Source organism: Nelumbo nucifera, chromosome 6, assembly GCF_055504915.1.
Source record: "Nelumbo nucifera cultivar China Antique chromosome 6, China Antique-T2T, whole genome shotgun sequence".
Lineage (NCBI taxonomy): Eukaryota > Viridiplantae > Streptophyta > Magnoliopsida > Proteales > Nelumbonaceae > Nelumbo > Nelumbo nucifera.
Window position 1 is genome coordinate 51,280,133 of NC_142654.1, and position 22,767 is coordinate 51,302,899.

The 22,767-nt window shown below is 37.8% G+C and overlaps 1 protein-coding gene across 2 annotated transcripts in view; it reads left to right on the forward strand.

The window, feature by feature from the left end:
• Window positions 1–1,721: 1,721 nt before the first annotated feature.
• The window catches only part of LOC104587716 (Polynucleotidyl transferase, ribonuclease H fold protein with HRDC domain-containing protein), a 72,381-nt gene continuing 51,335 nt past the window's right edge, over window positions 1,722–22,767 (forward strand). Inside the window, exons 1-4 of one of the 2 annotated variants that reach the window (XM_010245429.3) lie at window positions 1,722–2,696; window positions 6,139–6,294; window positions 14,241–14,399; window positions 14,475–14,558. In XM_010245429.3, the coding sequence (XP_010243731.1) occupies window positions 2,004–2,696; window positions 6,139–6,294; window positions 14,241–14,399; window positions 14,475–14,558 (1,092 nt within the window). In that variant the 5' untranslated portion in view covers window positions 1,722–2,003. The remainder of the gene's footprint in view (window positions 2,697–6,138; window positions 6,295–14,240; window positions 14,400–14,474; window positions 14,559–22,767) is intronic. The other variant, XM_088889372.1, reaches the window with a different exon arrangement.

Here is a 22,767-nt window from a genome sequence, read left to right on the forward strand (position 1 = left end):
TTTATCTTTTTCTTAACAAATCTCGTGCATCACACGAGTCACTACTAGTTCACTAATAATGAATTAGCACATTCCTTTATTTTAACCTAAACTATAATGAACCCACCAAACCAGTGGCTAAAATAATATAAAACTTTATGAAATTTTAGAAAAAAACTCCTATGAAAGCTGAGACAAATTGTGTACATCTTTCTAACCAAAACAAAGAATATTAATTGCTAATATTATTATTTTTCTATTAATAATATAATAGTATTTATTATTAATTTTCTATTATTCTCATTCTCATTAGATTAAATTTAACTGCATAAGTAATACTTCACCACTATAACATGTTTAGAATATGATCCTCAAATCCTGTCTACTGAAGTACTGAACCTCCCCATTGGAAAATGTGAAAGATTGAACCCAATAAATTGTTAACTGTTTTTTCAGTACAATTAACTAGTTAATTAGTAGTTAAGACTTGTGCTTTGCTTAGATGCACAAATAGCACGTGTCACATGCTTCTATTGACACAATTAGATCTGTTCATGGGCCAAGCTGGGCTTTGCCTCCTTATAAATAGAAAATTACTAGGCCCAAGCCTGAGGCTAGCCTGATGATCGGGCCTAAATCTTGAGTTTGAACCCAGCCCTATATAAAGCCTGAAGCCTTGAGCCCAAGCACACATGCATAAAATTTTGTCCAAACCTGATTTAAGATGGGCCGGGCTGGACCAGCCCTCGGGTTACCTGGCCCATGAATAGGTCTAGATGCAATATACAATTACAAATAGGCAAGATGGTGTGGATAGGCGATGTGAAATCTTAGCAAATTAAAAGACCACCCTGCAAACCAAAGTGGATGGGTAAAATAAAAAGCGAATTGCAGAAACTGTAACTTTGAGAAATTGCACAATTGATGCAGATTTGGTCTAGAGACTGTATAAATTTTTGAATAGTTCAGATTAGAAAGAAGAATGGTAGGGAGAGTAACTTTGAGAAATTGCACAATTGATATAGATTTGGTGCAGAGATTGTAGAACATTTCGAATAGTTCATATCAAAAGAAGAATGTAAGAGGGAAAATAACAAGTATAGTCGATACCTTAAAAATTGCAGATTTGATGTAGACTGATTGAGAATGATTGGTAGTTCAGAGAGAGAATGATAGGTCGATTTAGATGGAGAATGATAAGCATATTGATTGAGAATGCAGATTGTTGGTGGATGTCATGTGCAATCTTGGATGTGAACATAATTTTTTGAAATTTAGATGACACACAAAATTGAGAATTTGTTTCCTGAAAGTAAGCAAGGTGGGCTTATCCCATGAATGAATTGAAATACTATTTCTTGCAAAACTGGGAATAAGTTAAATTAAAATCCTATTTCCTGTAAAACTGGAAACCACATGTTTGAAGGGGGCAAACTTTAGCTTAACCACATTCTTTTAGGCTATGTTTGCTTTGAAGGAAAAAGTAGTGAAAGGAAGGAAAATATAGGGAAATCTTTACAAACCTTACATAAGTTTTCCTATGTTTTCAAACCAAACATAACCTTAATAGAGATATAGATTATTATAACATGATTTTTCATGCCTAGGCCCAACCTGAGGTTCGAAAATCCAACTAAACTCCGTGCAAAAAACCGGATTAAATTGGAGCGGGTTCGGGTTGAGCCCGCCCAAATTGCACCCCTACGTGACGGTAAAACAATGCGCTAATCAAGTCCTAAAGTGGATTGAACGATTAATCCAAAATTGCAGAGAGAGGTTAGAGAGCGAGCTTTATTACTTCTTATTCCACGTTTCGTATGGACTTTGAAAAGCAAAACCAGAGAAAATGTTTGGAGGTCGTTCTAATGGTTGATGGCGGCACTTAAACCCTAAACCATAAACCAAGAGAGGCCCTAGAAAGTACGAACTCTAGATCCGTACACAAATGTTCTATGCTCGATACATATATTCTTGAACCTGCGGTGGCTGCTGAATCGAAACCCTAGACAATCGTTTTCTTCTTGATGCAAATGGGCAGCGAAGCAATGGAGATGGGGATGGAGAAGTCATCGAAGAAAAAGGCGGAGACTCTGCAAGCGTTGGCTACTGGTCCTTTATCATCTTCGATTGCGAAGCTTTCAGGTTCTTCAAGAGGTATTCCTTCGGACAAGGATTTTCATTTCTTTTACAACTTCGACGAGTTCAAGACACCTATTAGGGAAATAGCCGAAAAGTCTGAATCGTTGTTGAAAAGCATTGGTTCGTCGAGGTCACTTTGGGGGAAAGAATTGATTTTTCCGGAGGATTCAGAGGAAGCTTATGATTGGCTGGTTAATGTTAGTGACGAGGTCCTTGAGAGATGTGATGTTTCGATGGATGAGTTTCAGAGATTGAGGAAGAAAGAAGAGGAAAGCGGGAGGAGTATGAGTTCGATGAATACTGACGATGGGTTTCAGTTGGTTTATGGGAAGAAGAAAAAGGGAGTTAGTCGTAGTATGGAGAAAAAGGAGGAGCATGATTCAAATCCTTCCACGGCGGTTAAAGTGGCTTCGAGGGACAAAAAAACTACTGGGGCACGACCGCGCGTGCCATTCCATATACCAACCATTCCTCGACCTCAAGATGAATTCAGTATATTGGTTAACAACTCGAATCAGCCTTTCGACCATGTCTGGTTGCGCAAAAGCGAGGATGGGAGTAGATTTTTACATCCTCTGGTTGGTTTTTATTTGATTACTCCCATCACATAACTTTAGTTCGAGTTGATTGTTTCTTTTCATGGTTCTTGCTTATGTATAGTGTTGGTGACATGTCTTCCATAAGTCACCAAGAAGAAAATATTCTATGCCTTTAAATATAGATGTATTAGGACATATGTTGATAAAAGAATTTATGAATAGCTTCTTCTTTCATGGTGTACAGTTCAAATGAATAGGTCTGGAAGCCTTTTTTTGGTGAGTGTTGAGGAAGACTTGAATGATTATATAGAGGCATAATTGGATAGTTTAAAAACTGGTATTCATCTTGATTTTGATTGCATCTGTGATATATTTTCCTGCAGTAACTTAATCCTTGTTTAGGTCAATTTCTTAATCTTAATTGATGTGTCTCAATAGGTGTTGGTGTCTAGAAATTATTTGCAATTTTATGATGTCTGCGTTCAGCATTAGATGATATTTTAAGAACTAGTTAATATCCCAGGAGAATCTCATACAACCAAAAAGAACAGAAAACCAATTCCTAATATAACAAGCCAATGACAGGAGATTAATGGGGAAAACAGTCTCACCATTCAATTTGCACAAGATGCACCAGCTAGGAGAAAGCGGTCGGCTTGGTCTTTTCTTTTGTAACACATCACAGGAAGGGACCTGAAGGGGGGGGGGGGGTTCCCTAACCAACATATTAAAAAAGGACCTACAAGAAAATTTACCCTTAGAATTTGGTACCCTCAAATGTTTATCCATTTCTGAGTTGTCAAGAGACACTCCATCCAACAAGTTCAAAAGACCAAAATTAGGACCTAACTCAGACTCTCTCAGATTCCTTCTAAAGCCCAAATTCAAACAAGACCAAGAGAAGGAGAAGGTAGACAAACTCAGAGTTTGATTTATTTTTAAGAGTAGAGATGGCATAAGAAGAAGGAAAACCTATTTAAACATGGACTCTCGAATCCAAACATCTTTCCAGATTTACACCCCATTGCTAGAGGATAAATCATACTTGATTTGATTGAGAAACAAGGGTAAAGACATCTCTATTCATTTTCCTTTTCTTCTTCTTGCCTCCCACCTTACCCACCTCCTTAGCTTTCCTAAAATAAGATTTAAGTTCCTTCGTGGAATCTGCTTTCAAGCCCAATCTGTTTGCTAACTCCTCCACTGGTTCCTTTCCCTTGTTAATCCCACTTTGGTTCTCTCCCCATCAACACCTCTTTTCCTCCACTTCTCCCTTTTTCCGCTTCTACAACCCTCCCTTCTAAACGAGGTTCACATTTGCCTTCCCCTCCTAACTCTTCCCCTCCTAACTCACCCCTCCTCCTTGGTTGCAATCATTACCACCAACAACCTTAACTCCTATCCCCTCCACCCTTATTCTTCCCCTTGATGTTCTTCAAGTTTTTTCTTTTCAATTTCCTCTCTTGGGACACTTATTGTTCTCCCCTGAATCTCCTCAACTTTTTCAGTTTCATTTTTTTGGACATTTCCAAGAGAATTACCTCCACTTTATCATGCTTTTCATTCTCTCCCCTTCTTACCTCTTTGGTCAATCCCTTCAACAAATGTTCTGAAAATAGTAATTGTATCTAAAATCATAGAGAAAATTGAATCAAATCGAATTGTGAAACATATAGTAAATCGTAAGAGTATTTCTATTTTTTTACAAACTTGTCAAAAATTAAATGTAGGTATGCTAAAAGACAAAATATATAGAAAAGTGTTATTTTAAGTCATATTTACCATATATGTACCTAAAACAATAGAACTTACCACTTATACAATAGCAGTTTAAGATGACATAATTGAATTTGACTTGAAAGTCAAATAATCCACATACAATGGCTCTTTATCCAATGCATATCTATAGAAATTTATGAAGTTTTAGAAAAATGCCTATCTATAGAAATTTTCGAATAGTTCAGATTAGAAAGAAGAATGATCAGAGGGAGAGTTACTTTGAGAAATTGCACAATTGATACAGATTTGGTCCAGAGACTGTAGAAAATTTTGAATAGTTCAGATCAGAAGAAGAGTGATCAGAGGGAGAATGATAGGTATAGTTGATACCTGAAAAATTGCAGACTTGATGCAGATTAACTGAGAACGATAGGCGGTTCAGAGGGAGAATGATAAGCAAATTGACTGAGAATGTAGACTGTTGGTGGATGTCATGTAGTCTTTGACGTGAACGTGATGGTGAGGTACTGAGGTGGTTGAAAACATTTTTTGAAATTTAGATTACACAGGATTGACAATTTGTTTCCTGAAAGTAACCAAGGTGGGCTTATCCCATGAATGAATTGAAATACAATTTCCTGAAAAAGTGGGAAGTTGAATTGAAATCCTATTTCCTGTAAAACTGGGAAACCACGTGTTTGAAGGGGGGGGGAAGACTCTAGCCTGACCACATTCCTTTAAGGTGAAGAATTGAAATCCTATTTCCTGAAAGTAAGCGAGGGATCCCAACTTGCACACCAGCATGGGGTGGAGAATTTATTAATTGAATGTGATTTTAAGGTGGTTGTGGCGTGGCTATTTGACCCAGATTCTGTCATTTAGTGCTACAGGGATCTTCTCAAAAAGGTCAAATGGCCAACTAAAAGTATGACCGTTAGAATTCAATGGGTGGGCAGAATGACAAATAGTTTGGCCTATTCCTTTGCTAAACAAGGGCCTTCTCGGGATTCCTTATTTTGTGCTACCTTGTAATTTGTACTTTGATTAACTTTGAGAATTTTTGATCTTTTAAAGGAGTGGTTGCATCTCGTGCCTCTCCTTTGGTTGCTTGTAACTTCCCAATCTTTTGGTTAATAAATTTATCTTTCAACTATCAAAAAAAAAAAAGAGAGTTGCTACTATAATGAGAAAATAGTTACCATAGTTGTCAAGGCGATGCCTATGCAACAAGGTGCCCTTGGAGGCTCGCCTAGCCTAGTCGCCAAGCAGTTTTGTATATTGTGTTATAAAATACTTTTATATTCTTAATTTTTTTGAGATTATAATTATAAAATAGATTATTAAACTAAAATATTCATTTTTTTATCAATAACTAAAATATTCCTTTTGTGTGTTTATATATTAATTTCTTTTTATTATTTTCTTATTTGTTAGGGTTTAATCAACACAGATATTGCTAACTGTTGATCTACTATGTCATCTTTGTTAGTTTCCTCATACTAACTACAATGTGAGTTGCCAATTTCATATATGGCCTTTTTGGTCGAGTACAAAGTATTCTTTGTATGATGAATGGTGTACTTAGATGCTATTACATTGTCAGTTTCACCTATGCATCCTTTTGTCAACTTTGTTTTACTTGTTTGTAATGGTCTAGTTTGTTATTTTCCTTCTTTGTGTTGATCTTTGCGGTAGCTTGCTTAATTAGGTATTCATTTTGCTTATTTGGGATTCACATTTCATGGTTTCCTTGTTTATACAGGAAGAACTCTCAGAGCGGGATTTTGTTGATAGAAAAACTGGGAATGTTGAACCAGTAAAACCACTCCCATTAGAGAGTACACCTTTTAAGCTTGTGGAAGATGTCAAGGATTTGAAGGAGTTAGCTGCCAAATTGCGTGAAGTGAATGAGTTTGCAGTAAGTCATGCCCATATTGATCTTATCCTGCACTATACAATTTTACAGTTATGGTTTTCAAGCTGGCTGCTATCAAGGTTGTCAAATACTAGGCAGTTATGTGGGTTTTATATTATGGCAAACTAGTAACTCCTTCCCAAACATGATGCGTGTGTATATGGCTATATGCTGTGGCAGTTTCTTTTTGCTTCTTTTTTCTCTTCGGGTTCTAAACCCCCTGATTTTGATAGTAAAGAAAAGCATAAAGAAGGAAAGAAATGGAAAAAAGTGAGGCTGCACCTTGAGCCTCTCTCTGGGCTTATTTTTTTTATGAGGAATAGTAAATTTTATTAATTCAAAAACTGATTTAGAGTTGTGAATTCATACAACATCTCAGGAGAGGTGCGAGCTGCAGCCCCTCCTTGAATCTTACAAGTAAACTGGGAAAGAAATACAGGAATCACAGTTGAGCCCATACAATTCTTCCCTACTTACCCCTTGCTTGGCTAACACATCTGACAAAGTATTTGCTGATCTCCCCACCCACTATAAAGAGACCAACATATTCCCTGTCAACCAACTGAATTTCTTCATTTCGTTCTTGTAGCACCATATAGCATCTTCAGGATTTTTCAACCAGCCCACCACCACCTTGGAATTCCCTTCAATTATTAGATGTGTTGTACCCCAGCCAATAGCTCTGCCCTGATAGAGTCTCCAACTCCTAAAGGACCCGAGTAGAGCAACACAATCTCTCCATTCTCATTTCTCAAAACACCCCCCATTCCAGATAATCCTGGATTACCCATGCTACTTCCATCAAAGTTCAACTTCAATGAGCCTTCAGATGGAGGAGACCAACTTGCAATTAACTTTGTCTTTTAAGGGTGAACACCTTGCTATTGCCGACCAATTTCTCCAAAGGTCATTAAAAGAGAATTGGTGAAAGATTTCCAAAGTCTTCAGCCAAAGTATTGCCCTATGCAACACACAGTCTTTCAATTCCTGACTGCTCATTTCCTTTTCTTGAAAAATTCTAGCATTTCTTTCTTCCCAAAGAGTCCAAATCAGTGCAGTGCGAGAACATTTCCACATAAGTCTCCCTCTTTTTGTAGGCCAAGAGAAAGTAGAATGGTTAAAGATCATGCGAACTTCTGCTGGTTCTCTCTTGGCTTATTTGTAACAGATATTTCTTTTGAGTAATGAATTAAATTTCAATAATCAAAAAAAGGAAAAAATTACAATCCAAGGTGATAAAATATCAAAGAGACAAGAGAAAGCAGATAAACCACGTTCTATTTACTTTTGTTAGTTTATATATATATATATATACCATGATATGATATACCATAGCTACACAACGATCTGGTGGCCAACATTGTTACTTCATGGGTAGCTCAAATCTGGAGGCCAACATTTAACTTCATGTTTGAAATGATTATTGAGCTCCAAACAAGGGGATGCAAGGCAGCAACTATATTGGGCCTCATTGTAACTTGGGTTGTAATCCTTGGGATGACTATTAGGTCATCAGTCTGTAATCAACTCCACATATTTTAATTAATGACAATTTTTTTGCTGATAAAGAATATTGAGCTAGCTAAAAATGGTAATCATGTAAGTTAGGAAGGCAATAGTATTGTTGCTCTACATATCTACAATATTGTCACCAACTTATGTTATAATACTATCTCTTGTACTCTTTATAGTGTTGGTAGTATTCACTGGGGAATATGTTGATTCCAGCAAAGTTTCATGATGCTATACATGGATGTGGAAATGGAATATGTTGTGGAAACCATCTCTTGTACTCCATATAGTTCTGGTAGTGTTCATTGGGGAATATGTTGATTCTAGTAAAATTTCGTGTCACTACCCATGGAAATGGATATATGTCATGAAAATATTTAGGAAATTAGGGACATTTTAAACCACGGAAAGTGAAGTTGAAGTGCTCTTTGGTAAGGAAAAGCAGAACTAATATTAAGGAAACCAAGTATATAGTGGAAGGATGCCCAAATCCCTCTCTAGCAAGTGATTTAATTATGTAGACTGCATAGAGCAGGATTGACTGTTTTTTAATATACATGGTCAATGATATCTTATAGTTAACGTGTTGCTGAGTCCTTTAGAGATCCATTATATTATACTATATCATATTACTGCACTTTAATTGTTCTAAAGATCCATTTCCTTCTGGAATGAGAAGTATATGGACACCTTTTTATTTTATTAAAGAACTTTTTTTTTTTGAAGAAGTATTGTATTAATGACCATAGCTATATAATAAGCCCCTGTACAATGCAATTCTGTACAAAACAGCAGGTCTGGAACATTAGTGTTTAAAAAATAATAAAAAGTCAGTATGAGTTCTGTGCATATCCCTGAATAACGAGTGATTTGTGAGCCACAAATCCACTAGCTCCACATAGGGTTAGGAATAGATCAACTGCTTCAACAGGGTTCTTCTATTCAAAAGTACAAGTATTTCTTTTTATTCATGATGGCCGGAAAATAGCATGCAGAATACAGCCTCACAACATTACCCTTTCATACTTAACTCTCTCAGATGACAACCCCTCAAAAGCAAACCCCCTAATTTTGGAACACACCAATTGGGTTTGAAGGCCATGAGAAAGGTGGTGTAAATGAATTTTTGGGTGTATAAGCTCTTGCCATTACTCCGTGCTAGTTAGTGGTGTTGTAAAGATTTTCTTTCCAGCCTCTAGAGGACTAAGACAAGGTTTACCCTTTATCACCCCTTCCTTTTCACCCTTGTAGCTGATGTGCTTAGCTGACTAATTTCAAAAGCAGATGATGATGATGCCTTTTAAGGGTTGGAGAATTGGTAGGAGCAATCTTCCAATCACCCACCTCCAATTTTTTGATATAATCTTTTGTGAAGGGGATGGTTTATAGAGGGTGAGGAACCTTAAGGATTTGATACTTTTGTTTGAAAGTGTATCCAATTTGAAGATTAATTGGCCCAAAAGTTGTGTAGTGGGCATTAATCCGGAGGATAGGGTTGTTGGGTCTATTGCAGAGTGCTTAGATTGCCCCATCTCTTGGCCTATGTCCTACTTATGTCTCCTCTTGGTGCAACCATAAAGAGAGTCGTTTTTGGAATCCGGTGTTGGAGAAGTTTGAATCTAGAGCACCCTTGATTTACAACCTTGTAATGAAGACTCTTTTTCAATTTGATTTCTAGTGTGTATCTGGTGTGTCAACTTGACAACCAATGGTGTTGAGATGTACTTCCTTTTTTTCAATTTAATGAAATTTCTTTTTGATCATTCAAAAAAAGTTTGAAAAAAGGTTGGCCTCATGGAAGAAGAATTCAATCTCCTTGGAAAGTTGAGTTAAATTGATTAGGGCCACTTTAGCCAACTTACTAGTTTATTTTCTCTTTTATCTTTAGAGTCCCTGTTAAGGAAGCAAAGAGGTTAGAGAGACTGATGAGGAATTTTCTTTGTGAACCTGGGGAGGAGAAAAGGGATCACTTAGTAAGATGGGATTTGGTCTGTAGGAATAAAGAGCAGGGTGGTTTGGGCCTAGGAAACTTAATGTGTAAGAATACGTATTTGTTGGGCAAATGGCTTTGGAGGTGGCCTTGAGAGAGAGGGTCCTTGTGACAGGAGGTTATAAGTAGTATACATGGTTGGGATGTTGGCTCATCTCGTTAGGCTACTTTGCTTCATCGTGGAAAGTGATTTCAAGGATTCACTCTCAATTCCTTTGTTATATCAGGTATGGTGTTTGTTGTGGGAATTTGGTGAGGTTTTGGGAAGACATTTGGGTGGGTAGTTCAGCCCTTGAGGATTTATTTCCTTCTCTCTATTTGGTTTCCCTGAGGAAGAATGAGATTGTGGCCAAGTGTATTTCTTCTCCTATCACCATTGATTCTTTGAATTGGGATTTAGGGTTTAGAAGAGGTCTAAGGGAGGCAGAATTGACTTGTGTGACAGTCTTCTTGCTTCTCTTGGCTAATGTTTGTCTGAACCCCCTTAAGTCAATGAAATTGGGATTTAGGGTTTAAAAGAGGTTTAAGGGTGGCAGAATTGACTTGTGTGACAGAATTCTTGCTTCTCTTGGCTAATGTTTGTCTGAACCCCCTTAAGTCGATGAAAGGGTTTGGTTCCCTTTGTCTAAAGGTTCCTTTTCATTTGCTTCTTTTTTCAAAATCGTTTGCTTGGCCTCTGTCTCTTTACCCTTTTCCTGTTAAGGAAGTTTGGACTAAGCCCATTCCCCCATTGGTCTCCGGTTTTTGCTCGGAAGTGTTCCTTGGGAAGGTTGATACTTTGGACAAGGTGTATAAGAAAAGGCCTTAATTGTGCTTGTCCCCAAATTGGTGTTTTCTTTACAAATGCATTGGTGAGGAGGTAAGAAGGGGAAAAAGTGGAGATTAAGGCCCTGTTTGGCAATGCTTCCACCTATTCCTGTTCTTTTTGAAATTCCTGTGCTAGAATAAGAATTTTATTTCTTTTTCCTCGGGAGTAAAGAGGCGCTTGGCAAAATGTTTATCGAGAACGCATTTTTGTTCTACAGAAACAGGAATGGCGTTTGGATAATGAAACTATTTCTTGATGTGAACAAATGAATTCAGATGATAGAAACTCAATATCTGTTAGAGATGATTGTTGTCGGAGATTAGTTTGGTTGAATCTAGCTAGAGCAATAATGAGTAAACAAGGTACGACGAGAAGGAATGCACCTACCTGTTTCCATGAATCTGGTTGGAAATGTCGCCAGGGATTTGTACCGTTCGCTTGTTGTCCGGTTTTTGACGCAACAGGAGCCAAGGGAGTTCCTTCCTCTGAGATGTGCAATGGCAATGAGGTAGTGTCGAATGAATGAAAGGTGGTTGTTTAGGGCTTGTTTCTATCATTTCGTGTGAAATACCAAACATACCCCTTCTCTCATGTGGGAATTGATGACACGTGGTCATTAATATGCATTAATGTTGTGATAACCACACATTCTCTGGGAACACATTCTTTGAGAGTGTCGGTTTATCACTCCCAAAGAACACGTTCTTTGGGTGTTCTCACGTGAAAATAGATTGTTTCTTTCATTTTTTTTTTGTACCAAACGCATTCCTGCTCTGCGAGAACACCGGGAACGATAGAAACGTTCTCATGGAACGTTGCCAAACAGGGCCTAATTGTCTAGTCGACAGGGAAATTCAGGTGGGTAAGAGCTTAGGTCTGTTTTTTTTGGGGAGGAGATGAGTTCACTAGAAGGGCTTTCGAAGTTTTTTGAAAAAGTAAAGAGGGTAGAAAGCTCAAGGAAGATTGCTCCTGGGGAAGGAGGAGAGGTAAGGAATGAGGAAGGCGGAGAAGATGATTTCCTTGAAGAAGACTATTAATTTGCTGTGTTTCGGAACTGTCCGCAGCACCCTCTTGTCTTTTGAGCTCTTGTTTCGGAACTGTCCGCAGTGCACCGTCTCTCCAAAAAACGATTTTGCTACTATCGCCCACCTTGTATTTGACCCTTGAATCAAATGAGGGTTAGCTTTGCATACACCCATCCTACCAAATATCAATGAGGCTGAATTGAGTCATTGGTGCCCCGTCTGCTTAAACCATATTTTGCTATGATAGCTTTCTTCCAAAGACCTTTGAGGTCCATGGTGAAATGCCAAAGCCATCTGCCCAGTAGAGAAACATTGGTGACTTTTAAGTGTCTCATGCCTAAACTGCACCTGTTTGTTGCTGTTCACACCTTCCCCTAGTCAACTAAAGTATCCTTATACCCTTTGCATAAGAAGTCCCTTGTATAGGTTGGGAGGCTAGGGAACACACTTTCGATCAGTGTCAGTTTGCTTCCTTTCGATAAATACTTTGTCTTCCATGATTCTGGCTTTCTTTCCACCGTCTCCACTACTAGATCCATAGACTTTTGGCTATGCATCTGGCTCCCAATTTCAAGCACAAATATTTAGATGGAAGTCTCCCAATCTTGTACCCCATAGCTGAGGATAGTTGATCCAAATTCTGCACCTCTCCTGACAGTCATCATTTCACTTATAGATAGATTGACCTGAAGCATTGATACCCCTTCAAACCAGCATAGTAGATGCCACTGATTTAAAATCTAAACCCTTCTTTTATTTTTTGATAAATTAAAATCTGATCCCTTCATGTATCGTAGAAAAAGAGTGTGTCATCATCATATTGAAAAAGAGCAACTCTTAAGCTATTACCCACTTGAAAATCTTCTAGCAAAATTTCCTAAACAACTCTTTTTTTTATGAGCTTTCCTAAACAAACCTTTCCCATCATCTTTACCCAAATCCTCCATGATGCAAAGGGATAAATAAGGTGAGAGCAGGTCACCTTGTCTCAAACCTTGAGAACTATGGTATATTCCTTTAGCTGGTTTATTAGCAAGTGTTGAAAAGAGGGTTTGAGATGCATACTTTTACACAATCCTCCATTTCTGTCCGAAGTGCTTTCTTTGAAGCACATTCTAAAAAACCTCAATTGACATGGTTGTATGCTTTCTCAAGGTTGACCTTACATATAAATCCATTCCTCACACATCTTTTTCTGGGGTCAACCAGTTCATTAGCAATTAGTACACTGTCCAGAATTTGATATTGTGTACAAAAGCTCGTTGAAACGTAGGGGTAATCGACTCCATGATGTTTTTCATTCTTGAGGTCAGCAATTTTGGTATAGTCTTTAGACACTGTCAATCTGACTAATTGGTTTGAAGTTCTTTGAGTTGAACTGCCCCCTTTTTGGTATGAGTGCAATAAAACATAGAATTGAGGCTTCTTCCTAGTGCTGCCAAAGCATGTAATTCAGTCAACACATTCATCAAGTCCTCTCCCACCATGTCCCAGCACTTCTTGTAAAAAAGAATGTTGAACATGTTTGGGCCTGGGGCCTTGTCCCTCTCCATCCCAGCTATCAGTTTCTTTGCTTCGTCTTCTGTATGGGGGTTTCTGACTCTGCCGCTTGGCTGTCAATCAAAGTGTCAAACTCCATCCATCTAATTTTTGTCCGATCTTGCAAGGTTCCTTGTATAGATTCTTCTAAAAATCAACAATTGTCTTTTCCACTAACTCCTCTACTGTCAAATCCCTATTGACAGCTAGTTACTTTTTGGTTTCTCCTTTTCTTTGCATTAGCTATCAAATCCCTATTGACATTATTATTTTTGCCTTGTTTAACCATCTCACCCTCAATATTTGTCTCTATTTGACTCCTTGTAAACTGGCTTATTATAGTTCAATTTTGCCAGGTTCTTGTTCTTGCTCAGTTCTTCAAAGAACCCCCCTCTTCCCTCTTCCCTGCCAAATTTCAAGCATTGTTGGAGTCTAGTTTCCACCTTACCACAGTGTTTCTTGCATCATCCATTAATTTTCTTCTTTAACTCCTGAAACTTCTTCCTCATGACCTAGCTTTCTTTTCCTTCGACTCTGGGATTATTCCACCATTCCTGGGATTTCCTACAGAATCCATATTCTTCTAACCACATCTGTTCTAGGCTGAACAGGTTGGGCTTCTTTCTCACCCCACCATAATCAAGAATCAATGGTATATGATCAGAAAAAGGGGTGTAGGTAATGCTTCTTGTAGAGAATTTGGGCATTTATCCTCCCACTTGGTGTAGATAAGGAACCTGTCCAGGAGAGCTAGAGATGGGTTTACTTGATTATTAGACCTTCTGTGTTTTAATCACCTTAAAAAATTGGCTAGCTTGATCCTCACAACCTGCAACATTGTCAGCAGGTACTGTTCCTCATCTTGTCACCGGAGATAGGTTTCTCATCCATTGGTCCTCAACTTGTTGCTGAATTTTATTTAAGAACTCTAAGTATTTGCTTTTGATGAATTGGAGGTCAATTGTTTTGAAGCTTGTCAAACAGTTCAAAGTAAAGATGCCTTTTTCTTATTAATTTAAAATGAAGATCTTTTTGTCCTTACAAGATTAATCATTATTCGTATGCTATTTTCTAGGTTGATTTGGAACACAACCAGTATAGGTCCTTCCAAGGAATGACTTGCTTGATGCAAATTTCTACGAGAATGGAAGATTTTGTAGTAGACACACTAAAACTTCGTGTTCATATTGGTCCTCATCTAAGGGAAATATTCAAAGACCCCTCTAAGAAAAAGGTGTGATCTCGTTATTCTATGTAAACATGTTTGGCATTTGAGATTGTTACTTCATTGTTTGTCATGCTTAATTAGGTCATGCATGGAGCAGATCGGGATATAGTGTGGCTGCAACGGGACTTCGGAATATACATCTGCAATTTGTTTGATACTGGCCAGGTTTTATTCTGAAACCTTTCTGCATATTTTGAATTCTGAGGCTCTGTTTGATCTTCTTCCTCTTGTCTGCTTATTTTGGAGGTAATAAATGAGCCTATTATCATCAGTGGTACTTCTTCTGATCCATTCTTTGCATCTCGCATTGTTTGATCCATTCCTTATCTCTCATGTTGAATGACACAATCACCTTTAGGGGGGAGCAAAAAAACCGAAAAACCGAACTGACAAAAAAATCAACCAAAACTGAACCGAAAATTCGGTTAACCAAGCCGGTCGGTTTGGTTTTAGCTCAATATTTTAAAAAACCGAAGGTACCGGTTCTGTTTCAGTTAACCAAAATAGAAAACCAGCGGTTAACTGAACCGACCAGTATACATATATTTATAAATGTTTTGTGTATATTTATATATTATATATTTTATATTTTCTATACATTACAAATTAATAAATATGGATTATATATAAATATATAATATATTATTTAAAATATAATATTATATGTATTTCTAGTATTTTATTATGTATTTATATATTTTTCTATAATAAATATTGTAAATAATAAAAACCAAAAAACCGACAAACCGAACTGACAGTTAACCGAACTGGTTAACTGATCGAATTCGGTTCGGTTTCGGCCCGGTTTGGTTTCAAAAATTAGCCCCCGGTTCGGTTAACCGAACCGTGAGCACACCTCACACTGTTGTACCCATCAAAATTTTCACCATTTCAACAACATGCCACCACTTTTTGCTGGTTGCTTTCTTACTATATTTTTCTTGTCTTTCTTGAGATGGTGAAGACTTCTCTTTTCTTTTTCTTTTTTCTTGTTTTTTTTCCCATGGAATGGTGATTGTTTTTTGTTGTTGCAGGAAGCATATCTTAACTAACTTTTCTATGTTACTGATGAGAGAACTTCTCTAATTTGGGGTAAAGATTTGCTATCTTATAGATAATCAAGTAATTTGTCCAAGCAAAAAAAAAAAAAAAAACAAAACGAAAAAGGCATCCTCCAAATGAGGCCCTTCAATCATTTGATTGCATTTGCCAACTCCAGTTTGTCCTTCAAACCATGAGTATGCACCCATGTAGACTACTACTTCACGATCTTAAAATTTCTTGTATCTTTTAAATAAAGATGGATGATGCATTGGTCACTGCTTGCAGGCTGTAGCCATGGCCAAAGAAGCTCACTACTATATAAATTGATTAAACAAACATCTCTATACATCCATAAGAGAAACTGTATTTGTCTCTGCTTAAACAGATGGACCAGTTGGAGCTTAGAATCCTTTTATCCATTTCAGGGGGCACCACAAGATGAAATAGACCAATAAATCTCATACTTTATTATTTTTTTTCCTTTTCAAATGTGAAAGGTGGTACAACAGAACTAAAATGGAGTTCTAACCAGAAAAAATAAAGAAGAAAGGAGAAGAGAATATAGAGAAGAGAGAAAGAGGAAAAGTACCAATCTGTTTTAGAGAAGGATTAGACTTCATAATCCACTCTAAGCAGTTGGCCCATCTTTTATATTAGTACTAAAGATGTGCTGAGTTACATATGTGCTCCTGTTTATGATAAATAATGGACAGGAGTGTCCAAAACATAAAATAAAAGGACATCTCTTTCCTGCCACCCAATACACCCAGAAGGACTATTCTTCTAACATTCCCCCTCAAGCTGGAGTATATATATCATATTAGACCCAGCCTGTTAGTGATGAAATCAATGTGAGGACGATTCAGAGCCTTGGTCCATAAATTAGCTAACTGGTCCCTTGTCTTCATCAATGGTGTGTCAATGTCACCACTTTGAATCCTTTCTCTAACGAAGACAGGGTGATTATCATGAGCGAACAGGTATTCTTTAGCATTGTCATTGTGGTAAACTGCCACTTCATTAGAGAACAAGTATTCTTTCCTGGAAGAGCAAAAAGCAAAATGTTGTAGCTAAATCAAGTGTAGAAGCTGAGTATAGAGCCATGAGTCAAGCAACAGGAGAATTAGTGTGGCTTAAGAGTCTTCTTCAAGAAATTGGAATTCCAGTGAAGACTCCTATGCACTTACACTGATAATCAGGCTGCCATCCATATTGCATCAAATCTAGGTTTTTTTTTATTGCAAGGACAGGGGACCAGTCTTTCTCATTAGTCATTTCTCATTGTAAAATTCAATAAATGGTGAAGACAGATATTCTTTAGCATTGTTAGATTGAACAACACAAATAGTAGAGCCAAATTGGGTTTTTATTTCCATAAAGAAAGATTTGAATACACAAAATAATTTGGATCTCTTCTTTAACAAATATAACCAGGTAACCCTTGAAAAGTCATCAACAAAAGTAACAAAGTACTTGAACTCCAAATAAAACACTACAGGATATAGACCCCAAACATCTGAATGAAATAATTGAAACGATTTAGACATACGACTCATAACTGAAGGAGGAAAAACAGCCCGGTGATGTTTGCTAAGTTGACATGCATCACACTCAAAACTGGTGTCGGTCAGAAGTGAAGGTACCATGACATGAAGACTCTACAATGAGGGATGGGCCAACCGACAATGAAGCTAAAAGGAGACACACCAAAAGAAAGACTGTAAGGCAGTAGGTCCTAAGTCACCTTGCAAATAGTAAAGATCGCCAAACTCAACTCTTCCACCAATCTGCCTCTTCGTTTGTAAGTCCTAAAACACATAATAAAAGGTAACAAAACAATTTAGTGATTTTGTAAGCTTACTCACAGACATAAGGCTAAACCAAAAGTGAGGTACATAAAGAACAGATGATAAAGACAATTGGGATGCTAGGTTCACATGTCCTATCCTAGATACTAGAGATTTATATCCATTAGCAAGAGTAACATGTTGGATGCAAGATGCCAAAGGATTTAATTGAGAAAAGGCAAATGAAGTACCTAACATGTGATTTGTAACTCCTAAGTCAATGACCCATGGAGATGGTGATGAGGTAGAGAGAAGACAGGTGGAGCTGATACTTAATGCCCGGGCAAGAGTAGTGGTGGAGGAAGATGAGGCTGCAACCTACTGATTATATTCTTCCTTAGAAATAGTCATTGTCTCCCCATCTAGGTGATAGTTTGTAGCAACTATCTGTGGTTGGGTCTGTAGTACATCATCTGGATAAGTGACTTGGTTGGCATAACTTCCTAGTTTTTTCAATAGACCAGTGTTTTAAAAGTGCAAGGCCCAAAAAAGGCGCAAGGCGCAAGGCAAGGCACAAGCTTCTTTGAAGCAAGGCGCAAAAATAAAAAGTCAGAAAAATAAAAAAATGCCAAAAAAATAAAAAAGAAAATATTAAACATAATATTAATAAAAAGTATAAACTTAAATTTTAAAATGAATGTTTTCAAAAATCTATTATCTAAAATGAAAATACATAAACATAACATGGAAAGCATATTCAAATGAGAATTAAATAATAAAATCGAACATATAAAACATTTTCAAGCATGTAAACCCCATAATCTCTTTTTCTCAACTGCATTACTTCAAGTAGCTAATGTGATGTGAAACATATTACATTCCTGATTCTTTGAGCGGCCTTTGTGTGAGAACCAAGAATTTAAGACCCTACGTGGACTTGTTTGGTCTTGCCTTGAGGGGCATGGCACAGGGGTTCGGGGACACTCTGAGGAAAGCTAATTGGTTTTCAAGGAACATGACTGTTAATTCTTAGCGGGTGGATAGAACAACTAATACCATAGTGGATGGGTTAGCAAAGCAAGGGGTATCAAGGGAACATTTATTTTGTGCAGCTCTGTAAACTTTCATTCCTAGTTTGATGTAATACATTGTTGTTGTTTAGGAGAGCTACCAGCTCGTGCCTCTCCTTGGGCAGTTTGTACTGTAATATCATATTGTTTTCTTGAATAAAATATCACTCATTTATAAAAAAAAGAAGTACTTGAAAGAATAGGGGTATGAGGTGGACTGTCTACCCTTCTTGAGTTTCATCTGGGGGAATCAAAACGATCTGGGACAGTGAGGTACTAACAAGGGTTGAGAAATTGGTGGGTAAATTCATTGTTTCAATCAAATTCAGACAAAATAGTGATGGTTTTGATTGGGTGATGACTTGTGTATGGCCCCAGCAACTATTGGGAAATGAATGAATTCTGGGAGGTGCTGGAGGACATTAGAGGTTTGTGGGATTGGCCTTGGTGTTTGTGGGGGGGATTTCAATGTTATCAGGTTCACTGCAGTGTTTTAAAAGTTGTTGGAGGCGTATGCCTAGAGGTGCGCCTCCAAGCGAGGCGCTCCCAAAACGCCTTGAGGCGTATGCTAGAGGCGCTGACACCTCCGAGGCTTACGCTTTCGGTGCAAGAAGGCGTACACCTCTTGCACTTTTTTTATGAGGCGTGCTAGAGGTGTACACCTCATGCACCTCATGCACATCTTATATAAATTGACAGAAAAAAAAGAAAAAAGAAAAAAAAGTAAAGGAAAAGAAAGGGAAGGGAAAGAAAAAGAAAGAGAAGAAAAAAAAGAGAAAAGGAATGAGATCCCCCCTTTCAACTAATGTTATGCATCTTTATTCTTCTTAGTATAAAAGATTTTTTATTAAAAATAAAGAAAAAATAAGATCCCCCTTTAGAACGCAAGAGGCGTAAGCCTCCTGAACACAAGGAGGCGTATATTAAGAAGAATAAAGATGAGATCCCCCCTTGGGCAGGGGATATTCCTCTTAAAGGTCTCTTTCCATCCTTGTTTCCTGTTTCTTTGTATAAAAATGAGGTGATTTCAAAATTCCTTCCTTCTGTGTTAAACCTGTCGGCCTTGACTTGGGATTTTGGTTTCTGTAGAGGGTTAAGGGATGAGGAAATCCAATGTTTGTCTAATTTTCTTTGTCCCTTGAAAAGATTTGGTTGGACCCCTCATCCAAAAGGGTTTTTTTTTTTTTTTTTCCTGTGGTTCCTTTTATAAGTCACTTTGCAACTCACCCTCTCAACAAGTTTTCCCTTTCAAAGAAGTTTGGTGTAGGCCAGTTCCCCCTAAATTTATGGCTTTATGTTGGGAAGTGTGCCATGGGAAAGTTAACACTATGGATAACCTACAAAAGAGAAGACCCTTTCTTTGTATCTCACCTAACTGGTGCACTCTTTGCAAATCACATGGTGAGGACTGTTACCATCTATTTTTATCTTGAAGTGTCACTGCAAAGCTTTGGGTTTGGCTTTTCTCCTTGTTTGGGTGCAGGCGGGAGATGCCAGCAGAAGTAAGCATGTTGTTTAACCCATTTATTCTCTCTTGGCCCCATAAAAGAGGAAGAAGAAGAGCTTCTTCTTGGAAGTCTATCCATGTTATCCATGCTATCCTGTCCCCTTACACGGTCAATTTGGGAATGGTCTTCTTCCTTATTCGGGTGGAGGTGGAACCCCCCGCCAAATGTTCAAGGGCTAGTTGACCCTACCTTTGTTAGCTATCAAAAGAAGAGGGGAAAAACATTATGGGTATGTTTAATGACTGCGGTTTGTTGGACTATTTGGTAAGAGAGAAATCAAAGCCTGTTTTAAGGCAAAGAAAGAAGTTTGGATGCTCTAATTGAAGTCATTACAGTTAGGATGATCCATTGGGTGAAAACTTTAAATCTTTTTTATGGTATTTCCACGGTTTATTTGAGGAGGAATTGGAGAGAAGTGGCTGAATCTGAGTCATTGGAAGAGTTGGTAGTACCTACTTAGTCTCCCCCTACTAATGGTTTCATCAAGCTAAATTGTGGCTCTTTTCTCTGTTCCCATTGGTGTTGGGGACTCCGTAAGAGTGGAAATCCTTGCTGTGTTAGAAGCATAGTTGTCAAGGCGACTAGGCGCCTAGGCGACTAGGCGCCTAGGCGACTAGGCGCTTTTCAAAGAATGCCTCGCCCAAATGCCAACTATGTTAGGCGCATGCTCAAGGGGCTGAAGCAAATATATACTATATAAATATTTATTAAATAAAAAATATAAAACATATAATATTTTTTTGGTTGTTTTAGTTTTTATGATAGAACCTATTGCATGTTATCATGCTTTTGTTTTGAGGAAAGTAAAATCAAAATTAACCTTTGAGGGTTTCACTTTGACAATAGAATTGAGCTGAGGAAGAGGAGAGAACAACAGACCTCCATCGTTCCCACACAGTCCTCTAAAGTCAAGGTGAGTTAATAAGTTTTGTTGTTCTTCTTAGTTTTGTTCTCTGTTTCCTGGTTTAAAAACAGTAGTTACGCCCCATTTTCTTCTCTTCCTTCTTTTATCTTTTCTCCAAGTTTTCGAATCATTTTATTTGACTAAAACAGGGGCTCCGCCCCCTTCTTTTGTTCTTCAATTTCCTGCATGTTTTCAGCTTTTTTTTCTCATTATTGGTGTCTGAAACAGGGGTGTAACAGGGGCTCCGCCCCTTCTTTTATTCTTCATATTCTTTTTTTATTTTAGTTTTTTTTTTCACCAGATTTTCTGGGTCTAGAACAGGGGCTCCGCCCCCTTCTTTTTTTCTTAATTTCTTGGATTTTTTCAGCTTTTTTTGTTCTTATCATTGGTTTCTTAAACAGGGGCTGCGCCCCTTCTTTTCTTCTTTATATTTCTTCTTTTATTTTAATATTTTTTCACCAACTTTTCTGGTCTAGAACAGGAGCTCCGCCCCCTACTTTTCTTTTTCATTTTCTTCTTTTATTTTAGTATTTGTTCCCTATGTATTGTTGATCTAAAATAGGGGCTCCGCCCCTTCAGTTCTTTCAAGTTCTAACTTGTAAGTGGCAACTCTAATATATTGTTTTGCCTACTTGAATTTACACAGCAAGAAATACAAGTACAAAAGTAAGTGCAGAATACATAAAACCAAAAAAACTAGTTCAAAAGGTGTAGAAAGCCTTATTTTTAAATTCCATCGCCTAGGCGAGGGCTAGGCGCCTGGGCGCCCCATGGTCACCTAGCCTCGCCTTGGCGCCTTGAAAACTATAGCCAAGAGAGCTAGAGAGCATAACCTTACTAAGATATTAATTGGAGGGGATTCTAAACTGGTTATTGGTGGCTGGCTTCAAAAAGAGGAGGGGATGGTGGGCTTTCATGAATGAGAAAAGGAGATTTAGATACTTGACGCTAGGAATGAATGTCGAGCTGAATTGGGTTACGAGAGATGCCAACTCCATGGCTGATGCTTAGATAAACAAGAGGTGGGAAGAAACTCTATTTTTTTGGTTATATTGTAATTCATTTTATGGCTTCTATCTGGGGAGTTTAGAGAGTTAATCTCCTCCTTTTTGTATCTTCCTTTGGCTTAATAATTAATGAACTTAAGTTATTGATAAAAAAATCAAATATCATATATTAATTGTATTGTTTTTTCTTTTTTCTTGGAAAATTTGCATTTTAAGATACCATTTGTAAGAATTAAGGCTTTAAGTATTTGAAAGATCATTGTTTTTGTTTATTTTAAAGGTTAGTAGACCACTACTTGTGTACAAATATCAATACAAGGTAATTCAGTAGATGATAAACCATTACCAAAAGTGTAGAGCACAAAAGCATCCACAGAAAAAAGACAATTTTAAAAAGTTGCTTGCTTGGGATGACACTCAAGGAGTCAAGGTACACCAGGTGCATGCCTTTTGAAAAGGGCTGCAGATGGGTTCAGGTGAGGTGCATACCCTGAAATGTGCCTTGTCTGTGTGCCTAGGCACGCCTTTTAAGACACTGCTATCGGCTGTGTCATGCACCTTATCACCATCTTGTATCAACTATTCTCGAAGATCATGCATTTATCTCTTGCTAAATTTGATAGAAATTAGCTATGAAGGTCTTAATTTTTCTCCGTCTGTATGAACCCTTAAGATGATTGTAAAGTCACCTGTGCACATCCATATTGTAAAAAGCATCAGGAAGTACACAATTTTACCTCCCAAAACCATTTAGGGGATGAGAACCACAAGCTGGAACAAGAAAGGAAGTGGTCTTGGTGATTCCTCATTTAGTGCCTAATTCTTTGCCCTCAGGTAGTCCAGGTAACCTTGTTGTTTTAGTTTCTGGTGCTAACAACTCTGCAGGTGCTGGTGCAGAATCTTCAGCTTCCCTCTGTGATAATGATAAGCCCAATTTGAATTCAAACATTATAAAAGGGATTGGGGGGGATGAAGGAAGTAGCTATGTAGATTTGGAGAATAGGAAGGAGCAAAGTGGGGAGGCTGAGGGAGCTGGTGGAGCTCAAGAGGGGTA